General features: G+C 32.0%; 1 protein-coding gene across 11 annotated transcripts in view; it reads right to left on the reverse strand.

Moving 5' to 3' along the window:
* The window catches only part of prom1a (prominin 1a), a 212,905-nt gene that overhangs the window by 15,990 nt on the left and 183,374 nt on the right, over window positions 1-13,541 (reverse strand). For 7 of the 11 annotated variants that reach the window (XM_061891624.1, XM_061891621.1, XM_061891626.1 and 4 more), the window contains 2 exons: window positions 9,496-9,611; window positions 8,943-9,011 (listed from right to left, as the gene is read on the reverse strand). In XM_061891624.1, the coding sequence (XP_061747608.1) occupies window positions 8,943-9,011; window positions 9,496-9,611 (185 nt within the window). Of the gene's footprint in view, window positions 1-8,942; window positions 9,395-9,491; window positions 9,612-13,541 lie in introns of those variants that run through there. The other 4 variants (XM_061891631.1, XM_061891629.1, XM_061891630.1 and 1 more) reach the window with 3 other exon arrangements.

Genomic DNA, 13,541 nt, shown 5'->3' on the forward strand with positions numbered 1-13,541 from the left:
TTGCAATATGCTAACTGACATGGTGTTGAAATGTAGTGTTAGCATGTCGCTCATACATAGCTCGTCTAGTGTTGCTAACCTAGCATTATAAAATGTAATGTTAGCATATCGCTCACATAGCCTAACCTAGCATGATAAAAATGTAATGTTAGCATGTAGCTATGCTAGTCTTGTTAACCTAATGTTGAAATGTCATTTTAACATGTAGTTCACATAGCTATGCTAGTAATGCTAACTTAGCATGATAAAATCCATTAGCATGCCGCTCACATACCTGTTCTAGTGTTGCTAACCTAGCATTATAAAATTTAATGTTAGCATATCGCTCGCATAGCCTAACCAAGCATGATAAAAATGTAATGTTAGCATGTAGCTATGCTAGTCTTGTTAACCTAATGTTGAAATGTAATTTTAACATGTAGTTCACATAGCTATGCTAGTGTTGCTAACCTAGCATGATAAAATCCATTAGCATGCCGCTCACATACCTGTTCTAGTGTTGCTAACCTAGCATGATAAAAACGTAATGTTAGCATGTAGCTCAAATAACTCATCCAGTGTCACTAACCTAGCATGACAAAAATGTAATGTTAGCATGTAACTCATGTAGCTATGCCAGTCTTGTTAACCTAATGTTGGAATGTCATTTTAACATGTAGCTCACATAGCTATGTTAGTGTTACTAAGCTAGCATGATAAAATGTAATGTTAGCTTGTAGCTCTTGTAGATATGCTAGTCTTGTTAACCTAATGTTGGAATGTCATTTTAACATGTAGCTCAAATAGCTATGTTAGTATTGCTAAAATAGCATGATAAAATCCAATATTAATATGCCGCTCACATACTTGTTCTAGTGTTGCTAACCTAGCATGATAAAAATGCAATGTGAGCATGTAGCTCATGTCGCTATGCTAATCTTGTTAACCTAATGTTAAAATTAAATTTTAACATGTAGCTCACATAGCTATGTTGGTGTTACTAAGCTAGCATGATAAAATGTAATGTTAGCATGTAGCTCATGTACCTATGCTAGTCTTGTTAACCTAATATTGGAATGTCATTTTAACATGTAGCTCACATAGCTATGTTAGTATTGCTAAAATAGCGTAATAAAATGCAATGTTAGCATGCCGCTCACATACCTGTTCTAGTGTTGCTAACATAGCATGATAAAAATGTAATGTTAGCATGTAGCTCATGTTGCTATGGTAGTCTTAGTGACCTAATGTTGAAATTTAATTTTAACATGTAGCTCACATAGCTATGTTAGTGTTGCTAACCAAGCATGATAAAATGTAATGTTAGCATTTAGCTCACATAGCTGTTCTAGTGTTGCTAACCTAGCATGATAAAAATACAATGTTAGCATGTATCTCATGTCGCTATGCTAATCTTGTTAACGTAATGTTAAAATGTAATTTTAACACGTAGCTCACATAGCTATGTTGGTGTTGCAAACCTAGCATGATAAAATGCAATGTTAGCATGACGCTCACATAGCTGTTCTAGTGTCGCTAACCTAGCATGATAAAAATGTAATGTTAGCATGTAGCTCATGTTGCTATGCTAGTCTTAGTGACCTAATGTTGAAATTTAATTTTAACATGTAGCTCACATAGCTATGTTAGTGTTACTAAGCTAGCATGATAAAATGTAATGTTAGCTTGTAGCTCATGTAGCTATGCTAGTCTTGTTAACCTAATGTTGAAATGTCATTTTAACATGTAGCTAACATAGCTATGTTAGTATTGCTAAAATAGCATAATAAAATGCAATGTTAGCATGACGCTCACATAGCTGTTCTAGTGTTGCTAACCTAGCATGATAAAAATGCAATGTTAGCATGTAACTCATGTCGCTATGCTAGTCTTGTTAACCTAATGTTGAAATGTCATTTTAACATGTAGCTCACATAGCTATGTTAGTGTTACTAAGCTAGCATGACAAAATGTAATGTGAGCATGTAGCTCATGTAGCTATGCTAATCTTGTTAACCTAGACACTAGTGATTTAGGGCTATATAAGTAAACATTGATTGATTGATTGATAATGTTGGAATGTCATTTTAACATGTAGCTCACATAGCTATGCTAGTGTTGCTAACCTCGCATGATAAAAATGTAATGTTAGCATTTAGCTCAAATAGCTGTTCTAGTGTTGCTAACCTAGCATGAAAAAAATGTAATGTTAGCATGTAGCTCATGTTGCCATGCTAGTCTTAGTGACCTAATGTTGAAATTTAATTTTAACACGTAGCTCACATAGCTATGTTAGTGTTGCTAACCTATTTAAATCAATGTTAACATGCAGTTATGATTGTAGTGTGACAAAATGTCATGTTAGCATGTTTTTAAAAGTTGCTAACGTTGTGACTTCCTGTCGCTTTGCAACAAGACTGACTTTTTTTTTTCTCTTTTCAGTGAGTGTTTTCTGTACTTTGGCCAGTTTTCATCAAGTATACATTTGCATAAAGTGAGTTATTCAAACTTGCGACAGTACTTGATTAAAAGTAAAAAAAAAAGGGTATGATGTTAGGGTAAAAAGTAGACAATATGTAAAGCCGCAGACAAACCGACATCAAGTTGGTGATACATAGTGTACAACTGCCAGAAAATGGGACCTTTAAAACATGTTTGTGTCCCTGGATGTTACTGGCGGACAGGAAGTGAGTACACAATAACCCAAAAACAAAACATGCAGTTAAAAAAAATGTCATTTGTCTTGTTGTGTGTTTGTGTGTCATTGAAGAGAAAAGCAAAAATAAAGTCCACGCTTTAGTTGTGACGTGCTTGCCTCTCTGGGAACAAAATGATCAGACGCACATTCAGAGGATTTTGGTTGACTCTAAACCAGAAGAAAAAGTCACTTTGGAGTTAGCATGCAGGAAGTATTACATCTGAAATATTAAGGAACAAGTTGTAATGTTCAAGTCAAAATATTATAGGAATAAAGTTTAAATATCACAAGAATTAAATACAATTATAAGAATACAATTAAAAATATTAGAAGAATAAAGCTAAAACATTAAATAAATGATAAAGGGGTTGTACTTGTATAGCGCTTTTCTACCTTCAAGGTACTCAAAGCGCTTTGACACTCCTTCCACATTTACCCATTCACACACACATTCACACACTGATGGAGGGAGCTGCCATGCAAGGCGCCAACCAGCACCCATCAGGAGCAAGGGTGAAGTGTCTTGCTCAGGACACAACGGACATGACGAGGTTGGTACTAGGTGGGGATTGAACCAGGGACGCTCGGGTTGCGCACGGCCACTCTCCCCACTGCGCCACGCCGTCCCAGGGTTACAGGGATAAAGTTATATAATATTACAAAATAAAGTCAAAATATTCCAGGAAAAATCATATTAGAAGGATTGGTCACAATCTCACAGAGTCAGAATATTATGAGAATAAAGTTAAAATATCACAAGAATTAAAATAAGTTATAAGAATACAATTAAAAATATGACAAGAATAAGGCGGAAATATAATAGGAATGACGTCTTAATATTACAAGCATAAAGTCAAAATATTATAGGGATGAAGTTATATTATTGCAAGAATAAAGTTAAAATATTATAAAAATAAAGTTATATTACAGGAGTAAAGTCAAAATATCATGGGAATAATGTTATATAATTGCAAGAATGTAGCCAAAATATTGTAAGAATAATGTTATAATATTACAGTAATAAAAGTTTAAAATTACAGGAATGGAGTAAAAATATTATAGGAATAAAGTTATATCATTGCAAGAATAAAGTCAAGATATTGTAGGAATAACGTTATAATATTACAGGAATAAAGGTATATTATTACAAAAATAAAGTCAAAATATTGTAGGAATAAAGTTATTATATTGCAAGAAAAAAGTCAAAATATTGTAGAAAAAAAGTTATGTTATTAAACGAATAAAGTCAAAATATTATGGTAATAAAGTTATATTATTGCAAGAATAAAGTCAAGATATTGTAGGAATAAAGTTATAATATTACAGGAATAAAGGTATATTATTACAAAAATAAAGTCAAAATATTGTAGGAATAAAGTTATTATATTGCAAGAAAAAAGTCAAAATATTGTAGAAAAAAAGTTATGTTATTACACGAATAAAGTCAAAATATTATGGTAATAAAGTTATATTATTGCAAGAATAAAGTCAAAATATTGTAGGAATAAAATTATAATATTACAAGAATAAAGTCAAAATATTGTAGGAATAAAGTTATAATATTGCAAGAAAAAAGTCAAAATATTGTAGAGAAAAAGTTATATTATTACACGAATAAAGTCAAAATATTATGGTAATAAAGTTATATTATTGCAAGAATGAAGTCAAAATATTGTAGGGATAAAGTTATATTTTTACACAAGTAAAGTCAAAATATTATGCAAATAATGTTGTATTATTGCAAGAATAAAGTGAAAATATTGTAAGAGTAAAGTTAGATTTTTACAAGAATAAAGTCAAAATATTGTAGGAATAAAGTTATATTATTGCAAGAAAAAAGTTAAAATATTATAGGAATAAAGTTATATTATTACACGAATAAAATCAAAATAGTATGGTAATAAAGTTATATTATTGCAAGAATAAAGTCAAAATATTGTAGGAATAATGTTAGAATATTACAGTAATAAAGGTTAAAAATTACAGGAATATAGTAAAAATGTTATAGGAAAAAAGTTATATTATTGCAAGAATGAAGTCAAGATATTGTAGGAATAAAGTTATATTATTACAAGAATAAAGTCAAAATATTGTAGGAATAATGTTATAATATTACAGTAATAAAGGTTTAAAATGACAGGAATAGAGTAAAAATGTTATAGGAATAAAGTTATATTACTGCAAGAATAAAGTCAAGATATTGTCGGAATAAAGTTACAATATTACAGGAGTAAAGGTTTATTATTACAAAAAATAAAGTCAAAATATTGTTATAATATCACGGGAATAAAGTTTTAATATTACAGGAATAGTCAAGATATTGTAGGAATAAAGTTATAAAATTGCAAGAATAAGGTCAAAATATTGGAGAAAAAAGTTATATTAGTGCTAGGATAAAGTCAATAATTGTAGGAAAAAAGTTATTATATTGCAAGAATAAAGTCAAAATATTGTAGGAATAAAGTAATATTATTGCAAGAAAAAGTTAAAATATTATAAGAATAAAGTTATGTTATTACACGAATAAAGTCAAATTAATATGGTTATAAAGTTTTATTATTGCAAGAATAAAGTCAAAATATTGTAAGGATAAAGTTATATTATTACACAAATAAAGTCAAAATATGCAAATAATGTCATATTATAGCAAGAATAAAGTGAAAATATTGTAAGACTAAAGTTATATTATTACAAGAATAAAGTCAAAATATTGTAGGAATAATGTTATAATATTACAGTAATAAAGGTTTAAAATTACAGGAATAGAGTCAAAATGTTATAGGAAAAAAGGTATATTATTGCAAGAATGAAGTAAAGCTATTGTAGGAATAAAGTTATATTATTACAAGAATAAAGTCAAAATATTGTAGGAATAATGTTATAATATTACAGTAATAAAGGTTTAAAATTACAGGAATAGAGTAAAAATGTTATAGGAATAAAGTTATATTACTGCAAGAATAAAGTCAAGATATTGTAGGAATAAAGTTATAATATTACAGGAGTAAAGGTATATTATTACAAAAAAATAAAGTCAAAATATTGTTATAATATCACGGGAATAAAGTTTTAATATTACAGGAATAAAGTCAAAATATTATTGCAAGAAAAAGGTCAAAATATTGTAGGAATAAAATTATAATATTACAGGAATAGTCAAGATATTGTAGGAATAAAGTTATAAAATTGCAAGAATAAGGTCAAAATATTGGAGAAAAAAGTTATATTAGTGCAAGGATAAAGTCACTAATTGTAGGAAAAAAGTTATTATATTGCAAGAATAAAGTCAAAATATTGTAGGAATTAAATAATATTATTGCAAGAAAAAAGTTAAAATATTATAAGAATAAAGTTATGTTATTACACGAATAAAGTCAAATTAATATGGTTATAAAGTTATATTATTGCAAGAATAAATTCAAAATATTGGAAGGATAAAGTTATATTATTACACAAATAGTCAAAATATTATGCAAATAATGTCATGTTATTGCAAGAATAAAGTGAAAATATTGTAAGAGTAAAGTTATATTATTACAAGAATAAAGTCAAAATATTGTAGGAATAATGTTATAATATTGCAGTAATAAAGGTTAAAAATTACAGGAATAGAGTCAAAATGTTATAGGAAAAAAGTTATATTATTGCAAGAATGAAGTAAAGCTATTGTAGGAATAAAGTTGTATTATTACAAGAATAAAGTCAAAATATTGTAGGAATAATGTTAAAATATTACAGTAATAAAGGTTTAAAATTACAGGAATAGAGTAAAAATGTTATAAAAATAAAGTTATAATATTGCAAGAATGAAGTCAAGCTATTGTAGGAATAAAGTTATATTATTACAAGAATAAAGTCAAAATATTGTAGGAATAATGTTATAATATTACAGTAATAAAGGTTTAAAATTACAGGAATAGAGTAAAAATGTTATAGGAAAAAAGTTATATTACTGCAAGAATAAAGTCAAGATATTGTAGGAATAAAGTTATAATATTACAGGAGTAAAGGTATATTATTACAAAAAATAAAGTCAAAATATTGTTATAATATCACGGGAATAAAGTTTTAATATTACAGGAATAAAGTCAAAATATTGTAGGAATAAAATTATAATATTACAGGAATAGTCAAGATATTGTAGGAATAAAGTTATAAAATTGCAAGAATAAGGTCAAAATATTGGAGAAAAAAGTTATAGTAGTGCAAGGATAAAGTCAATAATTGTAGGAAAAAATTTATTATATTGCAAGAATAATGTCAAAATATTGTAGGAATAAAGTAATATTATTGCAAGAAAAAAGTTAAAATATTATAAGAATACAGTTATGTTATTACACGAATAAAGTCAAAATAGTATGGTAATAAAGTTATATTATTGCAAGAATAAAGTCAAAATATTGGAGGGATAAAGTTATATTATTACACAAATAGTCAAAATATTATGCAAATAATGTCATATTATTGCAAGAATAAAGTGAAAATATTGTAAGAGTAAAGTTATATTATTACAAGAATAAAGTCAAAATATTGTAGGAATAATGTTATAATATTGCAGTAATAAAGGTTAAAAATTACAGGAATAGAGTCAAAATGTTATAGGAAAAAAGTTATATTATTGCAAGAATGAAGTAAAGCTATTGTAGGAATAAAGTTGTATTATTACAAGAATAAAGTCAAAATATTGTAGGAATAATGTTATAATATTACAGTAATAAAGGTTTAAAATTACAGGAATAGAGTAAAAATGTTATAAAAATAAAGTTATAATATTGCAAGAATGAAGTCAAGCTATTGTAGGAATAAAGTTATATTATTACAAGAATAAAGTCAAAATATTGTAGGAATAATGTTATAATATTACAGTAATAAAGGTTTAAAATTACAGGAATAGAGTAAAAATGTTATAGGAATAAAGTTATATTACTGCAAGAATAAAGTCAAGATATTGTAGGAATAAAGTTATAATATTACAGGAGTAAAGGTATATTATTACAAAAAATAAAGTCAAAATATTGTTATAATATCACGGGAATAAAGTTTTAATATTACAGGAATAAAGTCAAAATATTGTAGGAATAAAATTATAATATTACAGGAATAGTCAAGATATTGTAGGAATAAAGTTATAAAATTGCAAGAATAAGGTCAAAATATTGGAGAAAAAAGTTATAGTAGTGCAAGGATAAAGTCAATAATTGTAGGAAAAAATTTATTATATTGCAAGAATAAAGTCAAAATATTGTAGGAATAAAGTAATATTATTGCAAGAAAAAAGTTAAAATATTATAAGAATAAAGTTATGTTATTACACGAATAAAGTCAAAATAGTATGGTAATAAAGTTATATTATTGCAAGAATAAAGTCAAAATATTGGAAGGATAAAGTTATATTATTACACAAATAGTCAAAATATTATGCAAATAATGTCATATTATTGCAAGAATAAAGTGAAAATATTGTAACAGTAAAGTTATATTACAAGAATAAAGTCAAAATATTGTAGGAATAATGTTATAATATTACAGTAATAAAGGTTTAAAATTACAGGAATAGAGTCAAAATGTTATAGGAAAAAAGTTATATTATTGCAAAAATGAAGTAAAGCTATTGTAGGAATAAAGTTATATTATTACAAGAATAAAGTCAAAATATTGTAGGAATAATGTTATAATATTACAGTAATAAAGGTTTAAAATGACAGGAATAGAGTCAAAATGTTATAGGAATAAAGTTATATTATCGCATCCATTAGTGAAATTAGTCAATATTGATCGTCCAGTCTTGAGATCAGTTGCGAACGATACCCATCATTTGATAAAATACCGATATTCAATAAAAAATTACTTTCTTTGAAAAACATGTCTAAATATTTATTCTAGGCTATTTATGCAATATTTAAAAAAATTGTGAAAAACTGCATTCATTATTCGGCCTTTGGCCAAGCGTTTAAATTTTATTCGGCTTCGGCTTTGGCCACAAATTTTCATTTCGGTGCATCCCTAATTGGCATAGTATGTTTATCCATCCAGCCATCCATTTTCTACCGCTTATTCCCTTTCGGGGTCGCGTATTAATGTTGTAAATATACATTTTTATATATGTAGAAAGGCTGGTCCTGAAGAGGGAGGCATTTTTTTTGCAGGTCTCAAGAAGGTACGAAATACATGAAGGTGTGTGTGTGTGTGTGTGTGTGTGTGTGTGTGTGTGTGTGTGCATGCACCGCCACCGTTCCCAGGATGAAAAGAATGCAAAAGTGTTTACCTGCTCAAAGGAGGGTTAGGGATGGCGGGTGTGGGCTCGCTATGATAACCATTAGTACCACTTTCCATACTGGGGGAACAAAAGATCGCCAACAAACAAACAAACAAACAAACAAAGATGGTGGATGATGTCACATGTTGATGTGTTATTATTTACACCAGCCCTTGGTGGAGAGTTAAGGGGCACTTTTCAGAAGTAAACAACGTTGCCATGAAGTGACGGAAATCTGCTGCAAGCAATGGAAAGTTCCTGAAACACAGCTGGAAGCAGCCCGGTGTTGCATGCCCACTAACACACACACACACACACACACACACACACACACACTACTTGTAAAGTGCAGAGAGTGCGTGGCCCAAGCAAACCAAAAAAAAAAAAAGAAGGATGAAGCGGATGGAAATAGTAGGAATGGTTATCACAAAGTAAAATGCCAAGTCCCGGAAACAGAGGAACTATGAAAAGAACAAGGGGGAGGAAGAGGGTTACCATGGCGACAGGAGAAGTAGCAGTTCAAAAAGCAGAGGAAGTATGTTTTTATTGGCGTCCGACTCACTCGTCGTAAACGTCCTCCGTGTCCATCCGGCGGTAGAACTTGGCCAGCTTGACGGCCAGGATGATGCTGGGGACCAGGAGGAGGGTGCTGCAGCCCAGGCCCATCCAGAACACGTTCTGGAAACAACAACGACGACAACTTTGGTTCCTCGCCGCAACAGCGGTAACAGTAACCACGGCAACCACACTCATTTACAGCAGATGTGATTTTGTGAAACTGGAGAGTAGTGTTGGCTCCATAAAAATATGCTGGTACCGGTACCGGTACCAAGATGTGTTTCGATACTTTTCTAAAAAACAGGGGACCACAAAAAAAAAAGTCGTTTTTGTCTTTAATGTAACACAAAAATCTTAGGATACATTAAAATATGTTAATTATTGTAATTTAGTCCTTAAATAAAACAGTGAACAAACCAGACAACTTGACTTTTAGTAGGAAGTAAACAAACAAAGTAACATATTGTGTCATTTATATACCTATTATTTTGTCTACATTATGAGGGACAAACTGTAAAAAATGGATTATTAATCTACTTGCTCATTTACTGTTAATATCTGCTTATTTTCCATGTTGACCACATTTATTCCCGTCATTATTGTGCCATTTATCTACCTATTATTTTGGCTACATTATGAGGGACAAACTGTAAAAAATTGATTATTAATCCACTTGTTCATTTACTGTTAATATCTGCTTATTTTCTCTTTTAACATGTTCTATCTACACTTCTGTTAAAATGTAATAATCACTTATTCTTCTCTTCTTTGATACTTGACATTAGTTTTGGATGATACCACACATGTAGGTATCGATCCCGATACCAAGTCATTCATTGGTCGTATTCAAAGTCTTAATGTGTCCGGGGACGTATTTGCTGAGTTTATAAACATTATATGAATTTGAAAAAAAAAAAAAAGGAAAAATATCAATGTAATCATAGTAGTATCGACTAGATACGCTATTGTACTTAGTATCATTACAGTGGATGGCAGGTGTAGATCCACCCAAGGTGTTTGTTTAAATTGTGACACCGGTGAGCTGTTGTATCCTCCTCATGTGTGTAGTGAAGCATGTTTAGCTATCAGCCGTCCTCCAGTGATAATAATACTTGTAAGAAACATACTTTGTTTGTCACCATGGAGACCAGGATTAGTGATTTTGGAGTAGCTAGAACACTGTGGATCAGTCGATACCGATCATGCATTGGTAATATCAGTCGATACTGATAATCTATGAGCGAGATCAGTCGATGCAATACCGTTCACCCGTGAGTGAGATTAGTCGATACCAATCACCCATTAGTATGATCAGTAGATACTAGCATGATCATCTCAGAGTGAGATCAGTTGATACCAATCACCCATTAGTGAGACATCAGTAGATACTGACGCAGATTGTCGATACCGATCCTAGATGAGTGAGATAAGTTGATACCAATCGTCTATTTAATGAGATCAGTCGATACCAATCATGCATGAGTGAGCTCAGTCGATACTGATCATCAATGAATGAGATCAGTTGATGCCAATAAGATCATTTGTGGGTGAGATCAATTGATACCGATCATCCATGAGTAAGATCACTTGATACTGATCATGCATGAGTGAGATCAGCCAATACCAATGATCCCTTAATGAGATCAGTCGATACCTATACGATCATCCATGAGTGAGATCAGTCGATACCTTTCAAGGATTAGTGGGATCCGTGGATACAGATAATCTATGAGTGAGATCAGTCGATGCGATACGTTCACCCGTGAGATCAGTCGATACTGACACCGATTGTCGATGAGTGAGATAAGTTAAAACCGATCGTCTATTTAATGAGATCAGTCGATAACGATCATGCATGAGTGAGATCAGTCGATACTGATCATCAATGAATGAGATCAGTCGATACCGATCATGCATGAGTGAGATCAGTCGATACTGATCATCCATGAGTAAGATCACTTGATACTGATCATGCATGAGTGAGATCAGCCAATACCAACGATCCCTTAATGAGATCAGTCGATACCAATACGATCATCCATGAGTGAGATCAGTCGATAACTTTCATGGATTAGTGGGATCCGTCGATACCGATAATCTATGAGTGAGATCAGTCGATGCAATACCGTTCACCCGTGAGTGAGATCAGTCGATACTGACACCAATTGTCGATGAGTGAGATAAATTAAAACCGATCGTCTATTTAATGAGATCAGTCGATACCGATCATGCATGAGTGAGCTCAGTCGATACTGATCATCAATGAATGAGATCAGTTGATGCCAATAAGATCATTTGTGGGTGAGATCAATTGATACCGATCATCCATGAGTAAGATCACTTGATACTGATCATGCATGAGTGAGATCAGCCAATACCAATAATCCCTTAATGAGATCAGTCGATACCAATACGATCATCCATGAGTCTGATCAGTCGATACCTTTCATAGATTAGTGTGATCCGTCGATACCGATAATCTATGAGTGAGATCAGTCGATGCAATACCGTTCACCCGTGAGATCAGTCGATACTGACACCGATTGTCGATGAGTGAGATAAGTTAAAACCGATCGTCTATTTAATGAGATCAGTCGATATCGATCATGCATGAGTGAGCTCAGTCGATACTGATCATCAATGAATGAGATCAGTTGATGCCGGTAAGATCATTTGTGGGTGAGATCAATTGATACCGATCATCCATGAGTAAGATCACTTGATACTGATCATGCATGAGTGAGATCAGCCAATATCAATGATCCCTTAATGAGATCAGTCGATACCAATACGATCATCTCTGAGCGAGATCAGTCGACGCAATACCGATCACCCGTGATTGAGATCAGTTGATACTGACACTAATTGTTGATGTGTGAGATCAGTCGATGTTGACACCGATTGTCGATGAGTGAGATAAGTTGATACCGATCATCTATTTAATGAGATCAGTCGATACCGATCATGCATGAGTGAGAGTGAGATGAGTGAACAATACCGATCACCCGTGAGTGAGATCAGTCGATACTGACACCAATTGTTGATGAGAGATATCAGTCGATACCAATCATCTATGAGTGGGATCAGTCGATATCGATCATCTATGAGTGAGATCAGTCGATGCAATACCGTTCACCCGTGAGTGAGATCAGTCGATACTGACACCGATTGTCGATGAGTGAGATACGTTGATACCAATCGTCTATTTAATGAGATCAGTCGATACCGATCATGCATGAGTGAGATCAGTCGATACTGATCATCCATGAGTAAGATCACTTGATACTGATCATGCATGAGGTAGATCAGCCAATACCAATGATCCCTTAATGAGATCAGTCGATACCAATACGATTATCCATGAGTGAGATCAGTCGATATCTTTCATGGATTAGTGGGATCCGTCGATACAGATAATCTGAGTGAGATCAGTCGATGCAATACCGTTCACCCGTGAGTGAGCTCAGTAGATACTGACACCGATTGTCGATGAGTGAGAGAAGTTAAAACCGATCGTCTATTTAATGAGATCAGTCGATACCGATCATGCATGAGTGAGCTCAGTCGATACTGATCATCAATGAATGAGATCAGTTGATGCCAATAAGATCATTTGTGGGTGAGATCAATTGATACCGATCATCCATGAGTAAGATCACTTGATACTGATCATGCATGAGTGAGATCAGCCAATACCAATGATCCCTTAATAAGATCAGTCGATACCAATACGATCATCCATGAGTGAGATCAGTGGATACCTTTCATGGATGAGTGAGATCCGTCGATACCAATCATCCCTAAGTAAAATCAGTCAATACTGATAATCCACTAGTGAGATCAGTCCAGACGGATACCGATCATCTATGAGGAGATCAGTCGATGCAATACGGATCACCCGTGATTGAGATCAGTTAATACTGACACTAATTGTTGATGAGTGAGATCAGTCGGTGTTGACACCGATTGTCGATGAGTGACATCAGTCGATAACGATCATCTATGAATGAGATGAGTCGATGACAATCATCCATGAGTAGGATCAGTCGA

The sequence above is a fragment of the Nerophis ophidion genome, linkage group LG29, assembly GCF_033978795.1.
Source record: "Nerophis ophidion isolate RoL-2023_Sa linkage group LG29, RoL_Noph_v1.0, whole genome shotgun sequence".
NCBI classification, from domain to species: Eukaryota; Metazoa; Chordata; class Actinopteri; order Syngnathiformes; family Syngnathidae; genus Nerophis; species Nerophis ophidion.